Source organism: Silurus meridionalis, chromosome 8 (genome assembly GCF_014805685.1).
Source record: "Silurus meridionalis isolate SWU-2019-XX chromosome 8, ASM1480568v1, whole genome shotgun sequence".
Classification (NCBI taxonomy): Eukaryota; Metazoa; Chordata; class Actinopteri; order Siluriformes; family Siluridae; genus Silurus; species Silurus meridionalis.
The window spans coordinates 4775179-4802644 of NC_060891.1; the positions used below are offsets into that span (position 1 = coordinate 4775179).

General features: G+C 38.6%; 1 protein-coding gene across 4 annotated transcripts; it reads right to left on the reverse strand.

Moving 5' to 3' along the window:
* Nucleotides 1–183: 183 nt before the first annotated feature.
* On the reverse strand, nucleotides 184–26370 carry lpin1a (lipin 1a). 4 transcript variants are annotated; one of them, XM_046856616.1, is made up of 21 exons: nucleotides 26231–26370; nucleotides 17876–18076; nucleotides 17404–17499; nucleotides 15461–15747; nucleotides 13928–14041; nucleotides 13717–13815; nucleotides 13495–13624; nucleotides 7794–8088; nucleotides 7623–7716; nucleotides 7371–7540; nucleotides 7198–7291; nucleotides 7027–7096; nucleotides 5136–5228; nucleotides 5011–5048; nucleotides 4587–4725; nucleotides 3911–4059; nucleotides 3700–3786; nucleotides 3461–3613; nucleotides 3048–3162; nucleotides 2866–2969; nucleotides 184–2782 (listed from the first exon to the last, which is right to left on the reverse strand). In XM_046856616.1, the coding sequence occupies exons 1-21, from the start codon at nucleotides 26282–26284 to the stop codon at nucleotides 2623–2625; spliced, it is 2742 nt and encodes a 913-aa protein (XP_046712572.1). In that variant the 5' UTR covers nucleotides 26285–26370; the 3' UTR covers nucleotides 184–2622. The 4 variants fall into 4 exon arrangements, with proteins under 4 accessions (XP_046712572.1, XP_046712575.1, XP_046712573.1 ...); XM_046856619.1 differs by lacking the exon at nucleotides 26231–26370 and adding an exon at nucleotides 22814–22888; XM_046856617.1 differs by lacking the exon at nucleotides 26231–26370 and adding an exon at nucleotides 20690–20867.
* Between the last annotated feature and the right edge of the window lie 1096 nt (nucleotides 26371–27466).

Here is a 27466-nt window from a genome sequence, read left to right on the forward strand (position 1 = left end):
TCAACCATGCCTGCTCTCTTTTCTTCACTTCTTTAACGCTCCCCATTCTTTTTCACAGTCGACCCCAGACATTTGAACTCGAAACTTTTAATCCCATGAATTCCATCTGCTAGTCATGTGGAATGAATTAATCATCTCTAAACGAACGACTCGAGTGTTTGTATGATTGAACATTAGACTCAGTTTGTGTAGCAATCAGATTTTATTATACAGATTTTTCATCGTTTGCATCATTTAATCACAATAAATCCGAAACCCACGAGCCGCAACACTGCTGATCCTTCACAGAAAGAATATCGGATGCTGCCGTTGAGGACACACGAGTCCGAGTCCAGGGTTCTGGCTGAAATTGAAAGAAACCTATTCAAAGGGAAAGAGTCTCCCATAGAGGGCGCCAATGTTGTTTCTTCCCTTAATATCTTTAATGGTCTACTATTATTAACATAATAAAGAGAATATATTTGTACAAAATTGAATAATTTAACCATTTTTTGAATCTTAAAATACATTACATTCACAAAGACATGACATGCTTTCATTCACTGAAGCTTTAATTGATATTCACACTATATGGCCAAAAGTATTGGGACACTCCATATGTGGTTTGTTTGCCAAACTGTTACCACAAATAATTGTATAAGATGTCAAGATGCACAAACCCAGTTCCATGAAGATCTGCTTAACATGGGTTGGAGTATAAGATCTCCTGCTGTAGAGCTCCAACCCTATTGAACACCTTTGGGATGAACTTAAACGCTAAATGCACCCCGGACCTTCTCACCTCACCTACACCACAAGCACATTCCAAAATCTAGTGGAACATCTTTCCAGAAGAGTGGAGAATATTTATAAGGGTAAATGTGGACTGGGATGTTCAGAAAAAAATCACATCTTATGCTCAGGTGTCCACTAACTTTTGTCCATATAGAGTATATATCATTTATTTAATAATAAAAGGTATAACAGTATTAATTCCATGTGCACTGGATTATGCAGCATAGTGTTACAGCAGCACCCTTTTTATTATTTCCTTTTATAAATAACATGAACAGTATTGTACTGTTTAATACTATTAATTATAACTCTGACCCCATACACAAATCAAAATCAACCTTTTGCTCTTGTTCATATTAATAATGTAAGATGCCAAGAATTAGATCGAACAAAATATTCATTCATACTTAGTGACCACAAAAGGTAGTCGGAGCTGTAGTGGATTTAGAGCAGCCTCAATGGGAGTTCGAAAGCTTGCAGGGCATCCTCACACACTCTCATTCACACCTAGAGGATTTTGTGTTCAGCTCATCCACATACAGGGGATGGGAGAAAACCAAGAGTAAATCTACATGAACACAGTGAGAACATGCACCTGAATATTCCCTGCCATATCTGCTGCACCGCTATGACACTAAGGCAGACATTTCACGTTAATAAGGGGAAAAAAAACAAAGTTAGCTCTCCTGGAGTGCCTTCCTGTTGAGGAAATATAGTAAGACTACAGACACATAAAGGAATGCTGTGTATATTATTCCTTGCGAATAGTTGAAATAAAATTTCATGTTTCCTGTCGTCCATGTTGTAAAACTAAAGGACAAGATAGTGTACAAATGTACAATGAGAACAGGAAAGTCGGGTCATGGCACCACAGGACGACCAACTCCCTGCAAACACCACAGCCGTCGGGTCATGGCACCACGGACTGCTAATCCCATTACATACACACACACTATCCCTCTCATGGTCTCGAGGTTAGGATGCGTTTCCAGAAATATCCGTGCGTATGAGCAACATTGGATGCAAACAACAGTGTTGATGCGAAGCGTTTTTAGACGGATTAATATAGATGTAGACTGTGTGTACACGAGGACGCCTGTGGTCAATCAGGGAGACTGTGAGAGTTATAGTGTGTGTATGTGGATGTATATAAACTCCCTGTGGTCAATCACTAACAGGAAGGCTGTGAGAGGAACAGTGTGTGTGTGTGTGTTGGGATTCATACACTGTAATTTGCCTCAGCGAGTCAGTGTTTGCTGGGACTCGTCGTCTTGCCGTGACCTGACGCTGGACTACAGTTTATAATTGTTTGTAAACTGTTTCGATCAGGCACAAGTGCATACGGAGGTTCGCTGATGTTTGCGCTAGAACTAAATAGACGAGGTGTGAGACCTGAGAGGGGACTTCAGACGTCCGCCGTGCTCTTTAGTCAATAATAAAAAGTGTAAAATGTTACTTTTAAATCTATTTTACAAGCTGTACAACCCGCTTTCCTTATACAAAAAATTTAGATCTGTCCCAAGAAAAAACAGACACGAGAGGAGCAGAGGCTGACGAGGAGACAAATTGTGTCCAGATGTGAGCTTTGTCTTATTGCTTGCTGAGATCCGAGTCTTTTTCTCTAGACACTTTAAAGTGACAGGCAAGGTGCAAACAAATTAAGATTGACATCACGACCATAGAATAAATATAATCAAATAACAAAAGTGCTACTGTAACTATAATAATAATAATAATAATAAAGCAAAAAACAAAAACACAATTTAAAGGGAAAGATTTCGATACCAACAGAACCGACAAGCTTGTGTCAGAATTGTGCTCTTTTTCCAGTCCTGCATTTTAATCACCTCAGCTGTTCTTCACATCCTGCTCATGCTTGTTCAGTTCTGGTAGCTGCTCTCTCCAGTAAGTGAACTGGCTGTAGGTGTCCGAACAAGGGAAGTCCGATGTATTGCCTCGAATCAGCAACGGAAAAACATGATCGACCACTTCACACAGGCGCCCGTATCTAAAGGAGGAATCGAAGTAGTGTTTATTCCCGTATCATTCATTCTCCTGTTAGCATTTCATCCAAGTGAGACAGACACTTACGACGATATGTTGGTCTTAGCATGTTCCTGAATGAGTTCTCCTTTAGGATTCACAGTGAAGATCCTGTTCAGGGGCACTCCCACCTCCTTATACGAATACACGTCCTACACAGAGAGCGTTCTGTGAGCGTACAGTACAAGACTCTCGTGTTAATAGTATTACAGAATCCTCTCGCCACTTACGGTTGCTCGGTTTCCGAACGCGGCATAGAAAGGCTCTGCGTTAGGATGGAAAAGGTTCTTGATGTCGGTCAGACACTCGATTTTGAACTTTTCCGGCTTTTTCTCAATGACCTCCCTGGAACGAGAGTACATGATCTCAGTGTATTGCGTATCACTGCCATCATCGGGGCTGGCACTTGAAGATTAAGTATGTATGTGTATAATGCCCCAAAATGTACCATTTCACCCTGTATAACAAATCAGCATGTATGACTTTATTTTCGCATTTCTACATAATCGCAATTTTGTTCCATGCACAAGTGTTTTGAAGGGTTTTCAGGGTAAAATGGTGTCCAGATTCACTTAAATAAAGAAAAAAAATTTCATAAGTTTTTATTTGACATACCTCGAAATTTACTTCAGCGAACACTTACCTGTGCAATGCAGAGAACAGGCTGCTGGGGCTGAGGAGGACGGGGCCTTGGGGTAGCATGGTGCCTCTCTCATTCACCCAATGCAAGTAGCCTCTTGTCATATCAGCCATACCGATCGCTCGTGCAGAGCAATACATGAACTTATAGCCATTCCTACAGAACAACAACAGTTCTGAGCAAGAAATGTTCTCTTCATGCTTTTTTACGCCGTGAAATCAAAACACACTGATGCCACTTACTGGCTAACTTTGTGGTAAAGACGAGCGATACCCTGATGCGTCCAGTCTTTGCCCAGTGTTGGCAGAATGTGTCCGAGAGTATCTGACCTGCAATAGAGCGACTGCTATAACACTCTAGACAAAAGGTCCATACCATGTAGGTGAGTTTAGAAATATTTTTTGACCTTAAAAAATCAGTCTCCTGTTAACTCCAGGCTAACCATATGCTCACCTGGTGATTGTGCCGTCGATATCTGAAATGACGATTCTATCATCCCAGTTCCACAGATATATGGTTCCCTCACAACGACAGGTGCCCTGGTACTGCGTAGTCACACTGAACACCACATCGTTGGGGCCCTCTTTTAACTGCAGACTGGCCTGAGAACAGAATGAATGCTCCCTCTCTTAATTTCATAGCGGACATCTGTAACTCTCCTAGTTGTAAAAACTCCTAATTATGCTTTCCAAAATTATATTCATACAGGGAACCTTTATCCTATCTCACAGTAATCTCAGGCCTCGCATTCCCCCACTGGAACGAATTATTTTATCGCCACGAGTCTGTTACGAGATTATGAGAAATCTGGTTGGGTTTCTGTTCGTATACACTGCAAAAAAAATAACTGTCTAAATATAAGAAAAAATTTGCAAGATTTAAGAAGATACAGACTAGAAACAAGTCAAATGATCAGCTAGTGCAGTAAGATAATTACATATAAATCTGCTATGAGATGTCGCTTTGACTCGCATCAGCGACACAGATCTTGACCATCTCCATGTCCAAGCATCTGCAACACCAAACCTACCTACACTCCATGCTTATCAAATAACCTCGCCAACTTCACTCCACACACGGTGGATCAGACGTTCACCAAATGAAAGCTGAAAAAATATGAAAACATTACCAGCTCCTCTGAGGACAACCGGAGAGTTTTCTTGTAGCAGATGTTGCTAGAACTGGGAAGAGCTTCAGTCTGATTGCATGATGAACTCGGCTTAGTCGGTCTGCTTTCGTCGTCACTTGAAGAGGATTCATCCTTTAACCTGTTACAAAACACAACAGGCAAATTATTTACTTATTAATTTATCGTGTCTGATTGAATGTTTGGATGATGTGAGTCACTAACAAAACTTAAATCAGAAAAATAATGATTACAGACCAATAAACTAAAATGGTCAAAATAGCGACACCTGGATGAGGTGTAGTGGCTGCTTTGTTAAATAAAAGTTATTTTAGACGGATTTCATCGATGTGCCCCTACATCTACACCTACAGTAAAGGTACAGAGCCATTTCTGGAGTTAACACTGTTGCTTGGGAAGATCTTACCTACTGCCTAGTGTCTGCTCCCCACTTTCAGCAGATTCCTGATAGAGAAAAAAATCAGCAAACCTTAGCAAAAGCGGCAGACGATCTCCACCAGCATTTATTTGAACTGAACAGCAACGACTTACCGACTTCGAGCTGCTGTTCCTGCCTCGCCACGAGAACCACCAACGTCCTCCTTTCTTGGGCATTTTCTCCTTCACAATGTTCTCCAATGCAGCCTGGAGCAAATGCACAGAGTACCTGATACTCAAAACTCAAAAATATAAATGAATGGCTGTGAACGTGCACACAGAGTGAAAGGCATGCAGTAGCTAAGGCTCAAACACACACACACACACACACACACACACACACACACACACACAAACATGAAAGTAGGACATACGGGACTGGAGCAAAAAACAGTGGGAAAGCAATAAGTAAAGAATCCGAAAGCAGAGTACACGTAACTCAGACAAGAGTACTTGGAACAGTGTCAAATGAGATGAGATGAACAAAATAAATGGAAAAAAGGAATAAAAAAAAGAGGGGAAAAACAAGTTAAGTCTTATTTTCGTGGCTTTAGGCTCGTAGAGCACGTTAGAACATTCACGGAGTTATAATGAAAGCAACAAAATACTCCATTATATGTTGTATATTTTAAATAGATTTAAATTCTTGGTATCTTGTAATGTATTCATCATTTAGATCTCTTGTTTTACACTATACACATTAATAGGGTGTTTACTAGAGGTCGCCCGATAGTGGATGTTACCGATACCAATAGTTAGATTAGATCGTTGGTGATAACTGCCAAATAATCAACCAATAGATTTAAAAATAAATACGGCCAAAAAAAAAACTCTATATGTAAAATAGTACTGAACTACTACTGAATTACAAAAATAAATTGAAAAAATCGAATTATAATTTTAAATAAATGAAAATTGAACAAATAAATTTTATTTATAATATTAATAAACATAATGATACAAATTATAAATTATAATTAATAATATAATTTAGCACTTACCATGAGCTCTCCCCATGTAAAAAAAAACCCAACAGCACATGGCTTTAGTGATTTGCCTCTAGAGGCCACCCTCGTAATGACTGAGGACCTTCTCAGCAGCTCCAGCAACGGATGCTACCCGAAAAACTATCGGTATGGATTTCCCAATAACTCCAGCAATCAACTAACGGTGCCCATTAATCGGAAAAAAGTATTTTCCCAAATTCCTGCAAGATCTCTGCATCTCTGTTGCTTGAAATCCAAACATTTGTCCCCTCAGTTAAAACCAAAAACTTGTTTTGGAATTGTGGCGTTTCTATTATGGTCATTTCAGAGCCCTGTAACTCCTCTAAAAAAACATCAGTACTTGTTTAGGTTGCAAAATGTTTGGGTTGTTGACCCTGGCTGAATTCTTACCAGCTTGAAATGTGTCAAATGATTGGTGTTGGTTTTGAAGAATGGATACACATGATATTGTCAAAAGTATTGGGACAACCTTCCCTTAACTGTTACCACAAAGTTGGAGGCACAAATTTGTACTGGATGTATGTGGATGTGTTCAATCGACATTTTCCTTTCACTTAAACTAGGAGACCCAAACCTGTTCCAGCATGGCAGTGCCTCTGTGCACAAAGCCAGCTCTATGAAGATATGTTGTACATAGGTCAGAGGGTCTTAAATGGCCTGCTATAAAGCTTTAAACCTAATTAAAAACCTATAAGATGAATTGGAACACTGAGTGCACCCCATGACGCCTCACCTCACCTACATCAGTATCTGACCTTTCCAAATGTGGTTGAATGAGCACAAATTTCCACAAGTACACTCCAAAATCTAGTGGAACATCCTCCCAGATATAGTAGTATTATAAGTAGTAGTAGTATAACATCAAATGAGGACTAATTGTGAGATGCTCGAGCGTGCACAAACTTGAGAAACATCACAGAAAGCTGGCACAAAAGCTGGGAAATATACAAAATAATAAACGATCCTTTAGTATTTTAATAAAAAGTATGCAGTTTTACCTTTGGTAAGGGTTTCTGAAACGCCTGCATGGCCAGTACAAGAGGAGCAGCTGTACTCCAGTTATAAAACCTTACACATACAACAAGAACAAACAATTCATTTTGATGAAATCTTTTTTTTTTGGTATAATAAAAATTATAATTCATTATTGTACGGAATATTCGACGTACTTGGCTCCAATTTTGACAACCAGATTGGGGTCATCGATAATCGACGGATTATTAGCAAACTCATGATAAGACACTGCTTTCTCCTCAAACTCCTCTGCAGCAGAAAAATCAGATCATTAACATCTAGCAAGCAAGCAATTCTTCAGGATCCAAATATACCATATGCTATTTACCTCGAGTGATGTCTCGGTTCTCGGTCAATCCACCACACAGTGAGATGGCGATACTGGGCAGCTCTCCTGATTGATCAGAAAAGCTGTCCCAGCCACTGTCCATGCCGCTGCTTGGTGACTGACTGTTGCTCCTCATTTCTGTCCGACTCCTCACCAACCCTGTGCCTTCACTGCACATCAGAATGATTACTTTTATCAGAATGGATCTAATTTTATCAGGAAAAAGAAATTTGCTCTTTAAGAAAAGCTCACCTTTTGGGAAAATAGAGTGCTGCTACCTCAGGCTCTAGTTCAGTAAGGTCATCCAGATACACACCATCTGATCCAAGATGATGACTTCTTTTGTCTAAGAATGAATAGATACTTGTTGGTTTAATGCACAAACACTGAACATTCTAAAACCGAAATCTTAGGAAGACCAACCTTTTCTTTTCAACGGAGAGTCGGTTTTAGCATGGCCCTCAAACCCAGGACCCTGCTGTTCATGTTCTAGATCTGCACTAGAGCAAGCCCCTGCAGCGATGGCTTCTACATCCATATCTGGAGAAAGAACAGATGCTGGAGCTCCTGCCTCTTCGGCTCCGAGTACCGGAGGCTTTTCCTCCATCTTTTCCACCATCCCGTCTCTAGTGATCGCCTGAAAGTGTGTGCTGTCTGACTTGGGGATCGGTGCTGGAGCCACCACCTTAGGCTCTGGGATGGACTGCTTGAACATGGGCTGTGCCAAAAGGATGGGTTTTGCTAATAAGACAAAGTTGAACTTTATTTCTTTTACATACACATGACTTATAAAAGTGGAATAATACTGAAAACTAAAAATTCCAAAAATGACAGATGCTTAAAGATGCTTTCTCCATCCATGTCTGGCAGACATATCATCATGGATACCTGCTCCATCAACTGAAACTAAATCCCAGCAGAACTTAACAGCTGGTCATCCCAGGTGATTCATCTCCAGGTCAAGATCTTACAATATCTTTACACATTTATCTGATCTCCGCTTCAGCTACTGCTCGCAACCAGGGGTGGGAAGTAACTGAGTACAAATACTTTGTTACTGTACTTAAGAGATTTTTTTGGTATCAGTACTTTACTCCACTATTTATTTTTCAGACAACTTTTTACTTTTACTCATTACATTTTTACACAAATATCTGTACTTTTTACTTCTTACATTTTCAAAACCGGCTCGTTACTTTAGTTTTAATCCATTGATTTGGTGAAATATTTTTTTTATTTTCACTGTGCGCCGATTTCAGCCGAACAACGATTTCCTGTCATTGCGTGTCTTTTTCAATCCACTGGTGTATAAAGTCCTGACTCTCACTCACCACAGATGTAGACTAGTTTACGGAGCTAAGAATCAGCAGGCAGAAGGCAGTAAGAAGTTTGGGGTTAATGTGGATGAGACAGAGGGAGTCAGTGATGTAAACATGTCTGAGAACAGACACATTCCTGATCATCATCATCTTTTCTCTGCTTGTGTTCTATATGTGGATCTTCAGCCTGGATACATTCATTAGGTAAGGGGTAACAGCATTTTTAATTCGTTTTGTATTAATATATATATATATGTATGTATGTATGTATATGTATGTATGTATGTATGTATGTATGTATGTATATATATGAATATTTGGTTGTCAAAATTAAAATTATTGTAAACAGCACTAAATTTTATTAACACGCTATTAATTCAGCGCGCATTTCTGTTTCAAAAATTTTTATAGAAAATGTAAATACATAAATAAATAACTAAATAAAAAAGAGGCACAATTAAAACCTTCGGCAAAAAATACGTTTATCCAGGACGTCCTTCCTTAGATATAAAATAAATAAATAAACTCCAGATAAAAATATTTTTAATCAGTAAACTTTTGTTTTAATTCTGCGCCAAGTCTCAAATCAAACACCAAGTCCGCCATGTTTTACACAATTAACCCTCTGGGTGGCGTTTTGTGGGTTTTTCCCTCATAATGGCGACACAAACTTAAATTACTGTCTTTATTGATCTGATTTATTTTACAGATAAAAACAATACATCATTCAAATCTGTAATATGTCTATAATTTTCTATATATAAGCTTCCTGACTTGACTTGAAGAGGTGCAGTTTCTCAGGTATCACCTCATTAACTGTCCGTGTGGAAACATAGCAAAGGCTCTTAATGATGTCCACACATCTCTGCACTGATATAGCCTTTATATTTAATCACTGTACATATGCTTACATACATATCACATGCTGTAAATATGATACATGTTTAACACCTCCAAGCTGCCAGTTTTGGGCACCTGAGCAAGCACTTAACTCACTACTGCTCATTTAGTAAATGAGATCATTAAGAGTCGCTCAGGATAAACACTTCCAACAGGAAGTGGCTATATCTCGCTATCTTTGTCTCTCTATTTTCTCTATCGAATTGTCTCTGTGTCTCTTTTAGTAAATGTCTCTGTCTCACTGTATATGTCTCTCTCTTGCTGTCTCTCTATTTGTTTCTCACTCTTTCTAAAGCTGTGTCTGTGTCTCTTTGTCTCTTTGTCTACATGTCTAACAAAGTTTTGAGTTTTGAAAGTAATGCCATTAGCGATCTATGATGAAAGACTTTCCTGGTTCGATTCTTACCTCTAGTTTCATATTGAACATTATAAGAAGTTTTTAAAAACAGAACAATAAAAGGTCATTAAAATTGGTTGCTGGTAAATCATGGTATATCAGTGGTGCAGGTGTTGGAGATGTGGTTCTTATACCTGAGTCACTTCTCATAGACTTTGAGTAACTGAGAGAATGAACGGGAAGGAGAAGTTTTGACCCTCTACCATCATGATCTAAGAGAAAACAGTGGTCTCTTAACTATAGAAAAAACAAGAGTCCAATAAGCAAAGCCTTGTTTGCCACCCCTGTGGTAGTGTAGTGGTTAGTAATGCAGCCTCTGCTATCTGACTCACCCGGTTCAATTCCTACCCCTTAGCTATCCTTTAAATTGTTTAAAAAGTTTTATAAAAGAAGCAAAAAAGGTCCTAAAAACCAGCTTCTTGCAGGAGATCCTGTGGCTCAATTGGAAGAGCTTTGCCTCTGGGTTGAGAGGTTGCTGGTTCAAACCCCAGCCAGGGCTCAAAGTTAAGAGTGTGGAAGGTTCCGGTGACCATAGCAAGGAAGGTGTCAGAAATGGCTGCGTGAAAGGTCGGATGTGGACGGTTTCAGAGGGCATATCCTGAACCAGGGGGGCAATAATCAGGCGTGTGCCCCCCTGGCATCTGAGAAGCTGAAAACAGGGGTTATGAAGCAAAAACATCCAAAAAAGTTTCAACATAGGCTCCTGGCAGAGATTTAATTAAAACCCTTTTTCCCCTAAATAAAAAACATCTATTTATGCTAAGGCTGTAACCCAGCAGGTCTTTACAGCCTTTGCTCACAGTCACACACTAATTTCCACAGAACTTACCAAGTGAGGGGACAAGCCAGATTTGAACCAGCAACCTCTGAGCTCAGAGGCAAGGCTTTTACCACAAAGCCATCAAGTCCCACAACTCACCTTCTTTTTTTGGGGGGTTTATCCTTCGTTTCATGCTTCAAAGCAAGAAATTCAGACCAGAAAGAAACAAAGAAAGCAGGATTCAAACCCTGAAACCCACCAACAGCAATATAGCAGTCTTAACCCACTGAACCATCAGGAAAGACAGGCTGTGCCAATTGTTAGAGCAGGTCTATCTTTTCTTTCAAACCATCAACACAAGAATATAATGCTAAAGACAGACTTAAGAAGCAAACCCAAATCATGACTAGCAGGGACAATGCAGGATTTGAACCCTGATTCACACCATTAGCAAGGCACCAGCATTAACCGACTGAACCATCAGGAAGGACAAGCTGGAAAGCTTGATTAGAGCAGGTCTATCTTTCTTTTTAACCCATCAAAACAAGAATATGAAGAAGGAATCAGGACTTTAACCTACCTCATGACTAGCAGACAGAAAGCCAGGATTGAACCCTGACCACCAACATTAGCAAAGTACCAGCCTTAACCCACTAAGCCATCAGGAAAAAACAGGATGGGAAGCTTGATTAGAGCAGGTCTATCTTTCTTTTCAAACCATCAACACAAGAATTTAATGCTAAAAAAAGATGTAGGAAGCGAATACAGATGTAAGTAGCACAAGTTGAACCCACATTGTAAATAGCAGGAAAATAGCAGGATTCGAACCAAGATCCCCACCACCAGCGAGACACCAACGTTAACCCATTGAACCATCGGTGAGGACAGGCTAGAGGCATTGTTTAGAGCAGGTCTATCTTTCTTTTTAACCCATTAAAAACAAAAATATATCGCTAAAGAAAAATGTAGGAAGTGAATCCTGACTGGCAGGCAGAAAGCAGGATTCGAACCCTGAACCCCACCAAAAGCACGACACCTGATTTAACCCACTGGACCATCAGAGAAGACAGGCCAGAATGTTTGTTTAGAGCAGGTCTATCTACCTTTAAACCATCAACACAAGACTATAAAGCTAAAGAAAGATTTAAGAAGCAGGAACATAACCGACATCGCAACTAGCAGGATTCAAACCCTGATCCGTACCAACAGAGGGACACCAGCCTTAATCCGATGAACCATGGAAGAGATCAGACTGGGATGCATGTTTAGATGAGGTACAAGACTTAAACCACTGAGCGACCACTGCTGAAAAGCATGTGTGCTTTTTGGAGGGTTCATACTTTGTTTCATGCCAGCACAGTAAGAAAGAAGGCATGTAGGACTGGTTTTGAAACCTTATCACCAGCGTGGACTATATTAAGGACCGTGTTCAGGCACAAGCCTTAACCCACTGAGCTACCATAGAAGTGTTTTTTTTTTTTTTTTTTTGGTGGGGTTATCTTTCATTAAAGACCAGGAAATCAAGAAATTAATCAAACACAGAATTGAAATGTTTTCAGAGTGGACAAGGTCCAGAAGTTTTATTTACCAACACAGCAACCAGCTCGACCAGGAATCAAACTCTCAAACTCATCCTCATGGGGACCCTGACATTAACCCACTAGGCTATCACATCTATCCATCTATCCATCCATCCATCCATCCATCCATCCATCCATCTATCTATCTATCTATCTATCTATCTATCTATCTATCTATCTATCTATCTATCTATCTATCTATCTATCTATCTATCTATCTATCTATCTATCTATCTATCTATCTATCTATCTATCTATCTATGATGTGAGGTCCAGTTAACAGCTAAAACAGGTGGAAGTAATAACTACTTTTTACTTAAGTACATGTCTGAGCCAAAACTTCTTTACTTTCACTTGAGTAAAAAAGTATAATCAGTACTTTAACTTTTACCCGAGTATTTTTAAACATGAGGATCTGTACTTCTACTTAAGTAAAGGATGTGTGTACTTTTGCCACCTCTGCTCGCAACCATGGACAATCAACTGTTGTTTTCCTCACATGCGGCTAATGTGACACTCATGTCGGTTCCTTCCCTGCAACATCAGATGGATTCGACCATTTCTATCCACACAGGCTGCTCAGGTGCTTGTTCAGCCTCTTGTCATTTCAAGACTGGACTACTAGCACTACAAGCACTGCTTGACTGGTCCCACCATTTCTCAGGGGAAGAGCTAAGTATACATCTTTTCTCTGTTCTCGGACAAAGGTGGTGAAATTAATTTCCCCTAGATGTCCAAACAGCTGAGTCACTGCCTAACTTTAAATACCGGGTGAAGACTCTGGATAAGGGCATTTGCTAAATGCAGTAAATGTAAATGTAATGTTGAGGTACCTGAGAAAAAAGCATTCAAGACTGTGGTCTAAAACTTGTTTGAATGCTGACAATGGTGCAAAATGCTATGGTATCTCAGAAGGAAGGGCTGCCATATTCTCTCTAACTGTCAATCACAGATATGCCAGCCAATCATGAGCTCATGCATGTGGAAGAGGGTAGATGTCCAAACGTAAATAAATGTGAATTGTCACCTGGTACATTCAGGTGTAATCGTTTTTTTTTGGGATGCGTAAGTCCTTGTTTATAATCCTGACAACTTTATTAATTATTAAAACTTCATCAACTTATCAGTACATCAGTACATTTAACACAGAAAACCACTGTTCAAGTACCTTGGCAGCCTGAGGAAACTCTCCCCAAGCCCACAGCATCTCAGGGTTCTCTGGCTTTCCCTTGGTCTTCTGAGAGACTAGCAGCTCTGAGTCACTCTTGGGTGTGGAAGGCAAGAAGTCATGTTCCATGCTTTAACAGGTAACAGATGTAAAAGGATCTGGTGAAAACTTGTGCTTAATTACAAAACATTATGAGGACAGGTTCTCTGTATAAACTGGTACCTGTTTCCAGCTGGAAATGTAGATGATTGCTGTGGGCAAGAGATGGACAGACCTCCATTACTTGAGACAGATAAAGTACAGGTCTGTTCCGCACGTGTTCTGTGAAAACAATAAATTTAAATATGAACATATTTAAATAAATAAACATGACTATGACTAATGTTAACAACCACAATTGTTTCTGATCTTCAAGTAGGGTTCCTTGGTATACCTCTGACCACTCATCCAATCTTTGTTGCATTGTGAGTACTCCATGTTCTGCATATAGGAGCTCCCGGATAGACCGCTGTTCACCTGTTCAGCATAGGAATCATATGACATAGCTCTGTGGAAAAAACAAAACCATACACAGCATTAGAAATACGGGTATGGTGCAATGTCCAAAGCTTGCAGTTTGTCCTTTCACCTCAAACAGCAAGCATTATAATGTTTTATACTGGACTTGATCCAAACTGCCTCCACAGAGCTGAAATTCTTTCCCAGAAGACTCTTGTGGGATTGTGACACTGAAACCACTGTTTGTTTTCTAATATAGTTACTGGCACATGGACAAGTGACTGTGAAAAGGACATGATTCCTGGAGAAATTGAAATATAGCGAAAGATATTTATTAAAAAAAATATATAGTACCAAGTACTATGGGGGAACACAAGCTGTTATTGACACTGCATTTGGTCTAAATGGGCTCTTAATGGGATCTTTGGCATATTTTTCTTCAGGAAGCATGTTTTTCTCCAGGAACCTTGACAAATCTCTATCCCAATCTCTCAATCCCTCAAACTTTTGTTTTTGAATCGTTTTACTACACTTCCAAGCAGTTTCTTCGTTCTGAGGGAAGTTGGCAGGATTGAATTAATTTGTCAAAAATCTAACCGGATTGAAGTCCAGTTGACTCAACTTCCAAATCAATGCACTTGAATGCAAAAGAATCTTCACAGACACACTGTGTTGACACATTCATAAGGGTTTTTATCAGCACATTCTATTTTACCGCATACTATCAAATCAGACACCTGACCCCAGCCAACAGAAGACAGTTGTGGTTACAGATAATTGGGTAGGATTTCCGGTCCAAGAAACTCCATCTTGTAGCCTTATCATCTCAGCTAGCTATCTATGTTTATATCAAGCTTGGTTTGCTGGTTAGCTAGTTAGAAACTAGCTTGTTAATGCTAGATAGCTAGGTCAAGATTTTTAGCGACAGAGTAGTCGCTAATAATAGACATGATAAGCAAGCTAACTGTTCCTCTTACAAATCGGGTTGCATCTCAGCTTTCTGTGTCTTGATGTCCTCAGTGTTGTTAACTTGAGCAGCACATGTTGAATGTGTCCACAAGCAACATATTTATAAGCATTGTACAAATTCTCTCTTGCATGGAATTTCCACTGAGATATGTTTATGTTCAGCCACTGCAGGTCACTGTTTTGGATCATTAGCCACTGAATTTATAAAGCCATAAAGTTCAAACCATTTGATAAATGGTTAGCTTCAGTAGCTACCACACCTTTATTTGTAATCCAAAATAAAATGCAGATGACAGTCTTTTAAGCAAAAGACAGTCAAATTACATAATACAATTCTTGATAAATTCTACAGTCAGATTATAACCATGTAGTGTCTGTTTACATCTCAGTTTGATTACAAACCCCAATGGGGTCTACAGACTTTTACACTCGTAAAAGATTAAAACGACTCCTTAACAAATTCTCATTTAATCACATGACATCACACCTCGATACTCACCTGCTAGGTGTCGTTTCTTTATCTTCATCAGAACTCAGATCAATAGGGAACATGTCCTCATCCTCCGAGTCGCCGTTTTCATCTCGCTTTACACTGTCTAATTTGGATTTCTTTCTCCTCTTTCTCCTCTTCTTCACACCGTTCTCTCCTGAGGGGCCCACAGATTGGATAGACGTCCCAGATATTGGATCAATCAGACGAGAAACGGTTTTGCCCATCTGGGATTCCATCAGTGCTGAGCCATCGGTCATTATTGGAGATGTGGCCAGATGGGATGGTACTGTCTCCTGTGGAGAGCATTTTACATAAACATGATAACCGGTAGTCATTTATATTAGTTTAATAAATATCCAAAACTATGTTATGAGTGCTTTGCAAGAGAAATGGCTAAATATCATAAAAGTATTAAGCTTTGCATCTCTGCATTTAGTTTCTGCATTGCACAAGTATGAGTAGTGTCACACAAAAATATTTGACATTTGTCATTTATCACTCTGGGGACAGATTGCTTCAACTAGACAGTATGGAGGTGGTATGTCAGGAGTCATTGTACTCTGTTTCTCCCAATATGTCTTCATTTCTCAATCCTGTTCATCATGAGATAGGAAATAACATTTGCTCCACCATCAAGACTTTCTGGGTTCTTTTATGTTCCTGAGATGTTTGTTTTTTTGCCAAAGGGTTTTGCTGATATGGGAGCTCAGTCTGGACATATTTCTCAGGCCTCTTAATATAAACAAGGCACTTAAGCCTTTAGAACTTCAATATAGATGCACATATGCACAATGAAATATAAAATATAGCCAAATCATTATTGCCAGATTTTTGTTACAATGCTAACGGATTCTTTTAGAAAAATACCCAGAATGTGAACATTTTTAAGTGTTGTTCTGCATCATAAAAATATATTCAGTGGGTCAAACTACAGCAACAGGAGGTGTTGTACAGCACTGGTCGATAGCAGAAATTCCCTGATATTATTAGAAGGATGCTTTTTGAGGTCAGGATTAAATGGTTCTTGTGCTGATAATGGAGCAAAGACTCCAGAAAAGGAAAGCAACACGCTAATCTGGTGCCATTTACAAATGATTGAGATCGGGAAGAATCATAGGCCTGAACTGCCTCTCACCTTTTATTCAGGAACAGAAAATTGTATTTGGAATAGTGGCATTTTTTTCTGTGCTTAGAAATTATGTATGTTTATAATTATTTTGTATTTGAAAAAAAAAATTTAATCCAACAAACAACAACACAACAAATAAATAAAAGCAGTTAATCCAAAACTAAATTAAAAAAACACTTAAAATAAACAGAACAGCACACCAGTGATTCGCCTCTAGAGACCGCTCTCATACTGTATAACGCAACCTGGAAAAACTATAGATATGGATAGATAAGTGAATTGTGTGCAGAATCAGTTCAAATTCATGGCACTTTACTTATACTAGTGAAATATACACTGATAACTCATTGATGAGAATACAGAATACACTGCCATTACATTCTCCCTCAGAACTCAGGACTCACTGACTAAAAATTTAATAAGTTCCTTCTTATGCGTCCCATTCAGAATTTTTCGTTTATCAAAAGGCCATATGAGACAGTAAACAAGCTGTCATAACTGCTGTATAAGCTGTATAACTGTCACGAGGCACTAGACAGCAAAAATCATGTTCCAAGTCTCAGCCTTTACACCGTCAATTTATTTTCCCTCCCAATTTGAGTTGGAAGAGAGAAATGTGCTATAAGAGAAAGTACAAGGCTGAGAGTGCGGTAGGTCAGGTTACAGAAAGCCCCCCAGCTCAGGATCGGGTCAAATACACGAGTCAACAAGAGTCGCGTTTCACTCCATGCGACTTCAAGAGATATTTGCACGTGTTGTGTTGCTCAATACACTATAAAGATCACAATCAAACTGGAGAAGTGTAAAATAATGGGCTCACCATGTCACTTATAGTCTCCTTGACGAAAAAGGCTTCACCGTTCTCACCCAGTTTCATGTGTAGCTTTACTGGCTCGCCATTAATCGCTATGTCAACCTGGGCAAAAGAATTATGTGAAGATTTAATAACAAAATAAAATATGTAAATTGTTACATTGTAAATTCTATGTAAAAATGTAAATTTGTTGTTTTTTTATTCGTTATTTAGTCCTCATTTGCTGTTATAATAACCTCCACTCTTCTGGGAAGATGTTCGCTAGATTTTATGTGCTCTTGTGGAGATTTGTGCTTAGTCAGCCATAAGACCGTAAGTAAAGTCAGGGACTGGTGTAGAGTAGTAGCTCAATAGATCAGATGTGACCTTCTGATCAGATAATCATAGGTTCAAGTACCAACACTACCAAGCTGGCCTTGCAATCTCTTCTATATTGCACTTATTTTTAGGTCTATTAGTGATTAGCTTCATATCTCACCACTTTTTCCCTCGAGCGCAGGACACCCATCTTGCCAAAGCGAACGTGGAAGGGTGAGCATTGTAGGGAGCCATCAGGCTGACGCACCACTATCACATCTATACAACCAGACAGAGTGGCCGGGTTCAGGCCTCGGTACAGCTCCTTCACTTGCACAAACACCTGACCAGCCAGCTGTCCCACGTAATTCATTGTCCGACTCTGAGAAAAAAGTAAGGGTGCAGAATGTTAGATTTTTCTAAACTACATACCAATACATCATAAATGCACTTTCCAAAAGTTTTTTTTTAAGGTCTAATATAAATATAACATAAAGAAAAATGCACCAATCAAATTCATTATAAGGTAGCTATACTCTGGAGCAGCTAGATTTTTCATGAAAAGAAAGCATTTAGACTTCTAGTGTAATAGTAATCATTTGTCAGTAGATGAATCAAGTCAAATTAATATTTTTCCACCTAATGTTACGAGTGCTTCCAAGCTGGAAGGGAAATGCCAAAAATGGTGGAAACTAGAGGTCGACCGATAATTGGTTTTACCGATACGGATAGCCAGTATCGTACTTACCAATAAGCAATATTTGTCAAATGGATACTGAATAAAAACAAACATAACACTTCAGGTAAAATAGTACAATCATTTATAAAAATAAAAAATAAAATGTTTAAAACATTACTCAATCCTAAAAATGAGCTAAATATGAATATACTAATTATATTAATTAATATTGGGAAAAATAAAAGGCATGCTTTCAAACTGAAACAAACAGTAACACTTTAAATAAATAAAAACATTTACATGCAAAATGAGTAAAGAAAGATACTTCAAATAAACATAAAGTGGGGTCAGTGATTCACCTCTAGAGGCCGCTCTCATACTGTATAAAGCAACCCGGAAAAACTGTAGGTATGGAAATCAACTATTGTGCCGACCAGGCACAATAGTTGATAGTTGAAAACAGTAGTTGACATGCTGGTTTAAGACCTTTAAATCTTTCTCTGTCTGGGGCCTAACAGTATGTGTCTTGGCAAGGCTGTGATTCTCTCCATTACGCAGTAAGCAGCAGGATCGATTGCTCACATTCAACCTTGTACCCCCAATGTGCAGATTTCAGTCCAACTGATACAAAAAAGCCACCATTTGAAATAATTTTATGCTTCATTTGCATGTAATGCACCACCTAACCCACAATACTGACTACTGAATATCTTGAATAGTTGCCATTCCAAGATTCTGCACAAGTCTTGATTTTAAATGAAAGCAAACTTACTATATCTTACTATTTCCATTAATTGCTTGTTAGAAAAAGTCAGATTTTCCTCATCAGTTTTCTAATAACTTGTGATCAATCAACACTGATGGATTCGCTCTAGAATGTGCAGAGTTTGTAGAGTCTGTGCGACTCGAGTGCACACTTGAGAGTTCAATCCGCAATATAATTTATAAAAAAATAAAAATGGTTGTATTCATTACAAATTTTTACTATTACTCTAAATGTTTTAAATGATTTCACCAAATGACACCAATATGCCTTTTACACTGCAGAGCTGTTCAGACAGGAAACTGATTCAAATGATCAAAGTTTTAATAAGCAAATTGAGCTGATTATATATCGTCTTCGGCCTTTCGAGCATCGGGTTGGATTAGACTCTTACTACAAGACAAACTGTTATTTAGTCAGAACTAGAGCAGCATCACTGCCTGGTATATAACTGAATAGTTTAATGAATACTGCTTTACTTAACACCTGGTTCTAAATCTCCATTTGTGAGACTTTTCTACCAAAGTTTTAAATGCACCCAGAATCTGCAGAACTGATTAAAAGGCAAAGCTCGATAATTCATTGTATTCAGTAGAACCCAAACTTTGCTCTTCTGGCATTAGGCAAACACCATTATGCAAAGCACTTACAATTATTTCATTCATACAACCTGGCTGCGATGGGGTCAAGAGCTTTGCTCAAGAGCCCCAGAGTGGCAGTTTGGTGTGGCTGGGATTTAAACTCATGACCTTCAGATCCACAGTCCAATGCCTTAACCACTAAGTCACCCCTCCCCCCAAGTGTACAGAATGCTGATCTGAATTACCATGGCTTTTCTGTCATTTTGAACCAGTCATCACTCAAACAGCCCTTAAACTAGAACCCCATTCTGATATTTAATGTGAATATGAACTAAAGCTCTTGAAATGCATCTGCATTTTGTTATACATTGCATTGCATTGCATTAATGATTACTGTTAATGCACCGCAATACAGTTTTAAGAAATTCAATGACTGCTAGGTATTTGATTTTACTAAAAAGAATAATGTGCAATAAAGCATTACTGAAGCCACCGTGAGTCCTCCTTAACATTCGCCCCAACACAAAAGACTGCAAATGCATTCCTCTTGATTGTCATGGCAAAGCAATGGATTGAATGATGACAAGGGCTTCGATACAGAGCCACAGTATTGTACATTTTCCAAGCCCATAATACACAGTGTTAGTGCAGTGTGTGCACTGAGGTTGTGTGTAACCCACAGTATAGAGTAAAGCTGTCAGCTGACTCATTCAGCACAAGACTGAAAATCGTTTGGAAAGGACATTGAGAGGGGACAAAAATGTAGGCTGCAAGTGAGGACAAGGTTTACACATTGCATTATTGTATATTTCCAGTTGATATGATCACAGTGACAGTGGCAGGAGTGCTGCACAAATTACATTTTCAATACACCTCATGTATAACAAAAAACACAAGAATAAGTGTCTTAGCTGGTGATAAACAAGCAAACAGAATTTATAAATACATTATAAATAACAGTGAGCTACCTACAGTGCAGAAAAGGAGCACAATGGAGTGACATTAGTCCATCATCCAACCTGCAGTAATGCAGAAATGAAGAAATATCCCCTGCTATTTGTTCATGCAATAGTATTCCCCTATTCTGCTTTATTTCCCAGTGAATGTATCCAGTCCTGTCCTCTGCTCCAATGCTGTTGTATTAAAGGCAGGCTGAAATAAACAGTCCTCCCTCTCTTCTGTGTCTCTGGCCTCGTCCCAAGCCACCCACTAGAGCACTAAAAAGTGTCCCTAAACACTCCAGGACTAGATGCACTAGAATGCACAGCTGAATAGAGGAGCATGCTGTTTGGGATGGAGCTCAGACCCCGCCCTGAGTGAATCACGTCATCACTTAACCCTTTCACTGCATTGTGGTCTCTATATACTGTACATGTTATACAGGATATACTATCCTGTGTACTATCATCTGTGTTGGTTGAAATAAACATTCAGTATCAGGGCAGAATTTGTTAAGCAAAGGCACAATTTTTCTGGTATAGGATGAGTATCATCATAATTGAATCCCAATAAATTGTCAATCAAGTTTTATATAAAATAAAAATTAAAAAAACCCTGGCAATTAGAATCGGTAATTTCGCATAAATAAATAAAACAAAAACAAAAACGAATCACTATAATGAACGCCAGATTCAATGAGAGGGAATGAAAGAACGAAGCCTTGTACTTGTCACATACACTTTATAGCACTTTATACTTATACTTTATATAAATTCTTTCTTCACATATCCCAGTGATGTTACGAAGCAGCAGTCAAAATCCAGTGTCAGCCATGTTACAGCGCCCCTGGAGCACAGAGGGCTAAGGGCCTTGTTTAAGGGACCCAAACATGGCAGTTTGGCGATACTTGAGCCCCGACCTTCCAATCCTAGTCTGTGAACAATGGGTATAAGGCAGGAATATATACCCTGGAAAGGAATCTAATTCAGATACACTTTCATACACAATTCAGACTGGCCACTTGACCTTCTGACAAAGACTAAAGAAGTCCAAAGAGACAAAAGCAGGACTCAGACAGGTGAGGATCAAAGCTGTGAGACAGGAGTTTTGTAGGATCTGTGCGTTTGTACACATGTACACAGATCTACACAATCCACGCCTAAAATATATCCTAAAGAAGGCTAGACATTGATGCAAACAAACTCTTATCTGATCCACTCTGATCAGACATTGAAGCTGCAGTACTGCCAGTCTTTGTCCCAGCTGGAGTGTGTGTGTGCGTGCGTGTGTGTGTGTGTGTGTGTGTGTGTGTGTGTGTGTGTGTGTGAAATAAATAAAGGTACAGTATGTTTCCTATTTCATGTGCTTACGGTCTTAGGATTTATGACTCCCCATATGTACACATACTTGCAGACCTTCTATTTCTGCCATAACCTTATAAAACAATTAGGCATGGGCATCATGTGACAGAGCTTCATCACACTTTATTTTCATTTCATTGAGTTTAATTTATTTATCAGTGCCTCTGATAGGACAACACTAATCAAAATTAACGTTTCAAGATTACCTTTCTTCACATTATGCTCTGTTAGATCACTGTTAGAGCTTACTGGGTTTGATTTATTAGCAAAGTTAGTCATCGTTAGTCAGCCTTTTTTTACTATATTATTATTCACTGTATATGATGTACATAATGAAATACAATATTATTTATCATAGATTTAAAAAAACTATACTCTGTCCTACAGTAATCTTGCACATTGTTTTTCTGCTTAACGTCGTGTCCTGTCCTCTAAGATTTCCTGGAAAATTGGCACTCAAGAATACATGGCCCAAACCGAACCCACCTCCTCGCCCCACCCCCATTCTGTGTGTGTATGTGTGAGAGAGATCATATCTTTACTGATTTCAACCCTGTTTGTCCTGTTGACTTAGCAGTTAGAGGGAGTACCCTGCATACTTACGAGGGATTTCTAGGAACTAAGTTACTGATTCGGAACGGCCCCTTGTTCTGTAGTCCCTATATTCACAAAGGTTACTGAGATGCTCTGACTCAAAAAGTAAATGCATAATAATATTTTGGATCTACATAATAATCAGCCCTATTTAATACAAGCCAAAAATACAATAACATATTGACAATTTTTTTAGCCTTACTGCTCTTTATACATGGTTTGTCACTGGGGAATAGGAACTCCTGGAACTCCTTAGGATCTCCGACTTCAAGTCTGCATTCGTGGAAAAGGGGGTGTTGCTTGGGCTGAGCTTTTGGCACCAATCAGAGAGCATATGGCCATGTGACAGAAATCCAGCCTGATCGCTTGTTGACTGCTGATTGTACTATATGCAGTAGTGGGAGGAGGGAGGAGTGGTGTGGGGGACATTCCAGTAGTTCAGGATTCTTTTCTTTTATTCAGTGTGTTTTCTGTTTTCTATGCTTTTTAAATAGCCATGGTAGGAGCTCTGTGGTTCAGAGCATGAACCCGTTGTGTTGTTTTAGATAATAAACCTGATTCATTTGGTACAGCAGAGTGTATTTAAAATAGATTAGGTAGCTGATCTATCTAGCTAAGTCTGTCAAAATGTATTTTAAAATAAAATACCAAATACCTTAACTTTAAGTGTATCAAAATAAACAAAAAAATACAGCAGCCCCACCGTGTATCAAATTAAACTACTGTATTTTAAAAATACTAAAAAATACCCTTACAAGGGAGCATGACATTTTTTTTGTGAAACCTCAATTGGCCTATTTGATCTGTTCTTTCACCGTTACACTGATTCAGTTGATTAATTAAACTCCAGGAAGCTCCATCCTCGTCATTTTCCTATCGATATACCTCATGTCCCTCCTCTGAACATGTCCAAACCATCTCAATCAGCCTCTCTCACTTTGTCCCCAAAATGTCCTACATGCGCTGTCCCTCTAATAAACTTGTTTCTAATCCTGTCCATCGTCGTCACTCCTAATGAAAATCACAACATCTTCAGCTCTGCTACCTCCAGCTCCACCTCCTGTCTTTTACTCAATGCCACTGTCTCTAAAACATACAACATCGCAGGTCTAACCACAGTCCTATAAACTTTCCCTTTCACTCTCGCAGATACTCTTCAATCACAAATCAGTCCTGCTATCACTCTTCTCCACCCACTCCACCCTGCCTGCACTCTTTTCTTCACTTCTCTAACACACTCTTCATCACTTTGCACTGTTGCCCCCAGGTACCTGAACTCCTCCACCTTCTCCACCTCTTCACCCTGCAAACACTCCTCTCTACTGCCCTCCCTCTCATTCACACACATGTACTCTGTCTTACTCCAATTGACTTTTATTCCCCTTCTCTCCAGCACATATATCCACCTCTCCAGGCTCTTCTCAACCTGCTCCCTACTCTCACCACAAATCACAATATTATCCGCAAACATCATAATCCATGGAGACTCCTGTCTGACCTCGTCCGTCAACCTGCAAACAGGAAAGGGTTTAAAGCCGATCCTTGGTGCAGTCTCACCTCCACCTTAAACCAGTCCGTTGTTTCTACTGCACACTTCACTGCTTTCACAGTGTCCTCATACATGTACTGCACCACCCTCACATACTTCTCTGACACACCTGACTTCCTCATACAATACCATAAACAGTTACTTTAATCAGGGCACAATATATGTTGAACAATCACTGGACACCTATTTGGAAGTTGAAGTATTAAATGATCAGTTTGAATGCTGGCAGCCTGCACGTTTCTTACCTTGACCACCTTCTGTTCTGATCTCAACAAGTCTGGACAAACTACTTGTCATGCTCGGATCAAGAGTCAGAGACCAGAATACAGTCAATAAGTTTTATTTGCCGTAGTACACAGACAGAAGCTTAAGTAGAAGCACAAACCAGAAAACGGGTATAATCCAAGTCCAGGGATGATTGCTAGTATGAACATTAGATTAGACAGTGAGTGAGAAAGGGGGCCTTATAAAGCAGAGCGTAAATTGGAGACAGGTGAAAATTTGTAAACAGCAATCATGCACTGAAAAAGGTAAATCTGTGCACATATTTTACTACTACTACTACTACTACTACTAATAATAATAATAATAATAATAAGTAAATAATTTAATTAAAAATATCACAATGACACAAACAATTCTGTCATAAAGGAAATAAACTAAACTAAGTCAGTTTCTTGCCATGACAATCATTTGCCCCTTTGGCTTTAAAATGCAAAATATTTGTTTTTTTATCACTAAAGATTGCATAAATCACAGCAAAACCTTTGCAGGACAAAGCTTCATAATGAAGAAATATGTGGCACAGAGTTTGCTGCAAAGTTGATGTCAAAACTGTAGGCAAATTAAAGCAACGCTTCATCCTGACATAACAATACCGACATCTAGTAACCGAAACCTACTGACCACGTTACGTGTGTATTTGCCAAATGCTAACTAGCCCCTGGATTTGTGGGTAAAGTATTTGTGGGTCACATACTAACAGACCCTCTTGAAACAAGTTTCACACACTTGTCTTGCTGTCAAAAGATTGACCCTGAGCATATTTTTAGATCTTGTTTTTGGTCCGCTCTCTGGAGCGTCTCATGCCACCTTCTCTGCTTAAATAATCAGGACTAGTTTACAAGTTGTGCAGCGCAATCCAGTTTGTTTTATTTATAAACACATCATACAGAAACTAGGCTAAGTTTAATTTCAGTATATTGTATATTATATATAATTTCAAGTATATTGGTGTCTAGTTAATTACGGAAAAACTGATATTTTACATAAGCAGATCCTTTTTTAACTTTTCTTGGATTTTCACATCTACAGAGACAACAACATCCTGAAGTCCATCCACCTGAGTGAAGTTTCCCATCATTGCTAAATCACATACACTATATGGACAAGTACTTGGACATCTGACAACGCAAAATTGGAGGCACACAATTATATAAAATGTCTCTAGCATTACTATTTTCCCTTCACTTGAACTTGAAAACCGAGCTCCACGAAGATATGGTTTACATGGGTTAAAGTAGAAGGTTTTGAGTTGCCTGCTATAGAGCTCTGAACCCTACTGAACACCTTTGATGAACTGGAACACTGACTGCACCCCAGGCCTCCTCACCTCATCTACATCAGTACCTGGTTTTACAAACACCCTTGTAGCTGAATCACCGCAAATCACCACAAGCACTTTCCAGAATCTAGTGGAACATGTTCCTCATAATGTAGAGGTTATTATAACAGGAAATAGAGCCTGAATGAATGTAGAATGAGATTTTCAAAAAGCACATACAAATTGTATAGTGAGGTGTCCACAACTTTTGCATATTCATATATTGTAATGTGCTTTTATTTAGTTTATGTATATATAGTTATAGTTATAGTATACTTAGAATTGTAGTTTCATCCAGAATTTTACAAAATATGTAGATTATAAATTTTAAAAAATATTTCAATCAAAGCTCAACTATGAAAATCATAGATGCAGTATCATTAATTACAATCTCAATTCAATTAATTTTAAAATTTCAAGTATTCTGAGGTAAAACTGTTATCAGACAATAGAGAATAAGTTATTACCCAAATCCAGCTCGTCTCACTGGAATCTGTTTCTGGTTCCTCCTCTGATTGCATGATCCCATTGTCTGGTTGGAGTTCACAGCTCCCCAAAATCCATCAGGTCCTTATTGCTTGATTTTACAACCAATCTCCGAAAAAACAATATGTGTGTCTGTGGCAGTGTGACTATTCAAACAGTGGTCTATATACCAGGCTCGAGGAGGTTTCGTACTAATTTTACCAAGCATGTTCTTGGAATGGAGTCCAAAGCAACTTGAGAGGATTGCACTGCAAGAACCTGACAAGACCCTGCAGCATATGTTCCCACACTTTTATAACATCTGAACTTGCATTTAAAAAAATCCTGACGAGTAAAAATTGTAATTCTGTTATGTAACAAACATTAAAATCAGTATTTTTTTTACATACTTTATGTTATTTTAATAAATGTGGTGGGAAATAAATTGCTACAAATGATATAATCATGAATTAAACTAGCAAACACAAAATATAAAAACAAAAGATTATTACACACACATACACACACACACACACACACACACACACACACACATACACACACACACACACACACACACACACACACACACACACATGCACACAAATCTGTGTTGAATAAAATGTATAGTCTGTTTATATGTGCAGGTTTATCTTGTCTTGATTGTGCATTCTTAACTCGTATGTAATTGGATATAGCTGTTTATTTTCACTTGTTTTCAATAAGGCTTTCAGATCTATAGGTTACAGTGAGACTCATCACTCATCATCATCGTCCTTCTTAGATTTCCAGAAGACTTTTTATATGCATGTCATTTGTACAACACATATATTATATCAATTTATGCACAGTAGTAAAAATGTCATTAATGTTCAGGGTTTTGACATGTGCACTTGTTAAAGAACAGTTTACACGTTTACTATTTGTGCAACAAGTGGAGCATATAAAAAAAATCTTCTGGTAGTTAAAAGTGCTTTAGAAATAAAATTTAATTGATTTGATTGTATTTGTTTAAATAGTTGATTTAAATATACAGCATATTCAAATATTTGAATAAAATAAATATTCAAATATTTAAATATACAGCATATTCAAACATTTGAACAAAATAAATATTCAAATATTATATTTTAGGTATCTTGTTTAATCCACTATCAGAGCTCTAGAGAACTCTGACTCCCAGCAACACACTCGATCCAGTCATCCAGCTTCTCTTAAGACACACGAGTTCTCAATTA

Coding starts and splice junctions, on each gene's coding strand:
- lpin1a (XM_046856616.1), bottom strand. CDS start 26,284: ATGCAATCAGAGGAGGAACCAGAAACAGATTCCAGTGAGACGAGCTGG. Junction 7,717..7,793: donor CTCTCCGTTGAAAAGAAAAG/GTTGGTCTTCCT, acceptor ATTCATTCTTAG/ACAAAAGAAGTCATCATCTT. Junction 5,049..5,135: donor GGAACAGCAGCTCGAAGTCG/GTAAGTCGTTGC, acceptor TTTCTCTATCAG/GAATCTGCTGAAAGTGGGGA.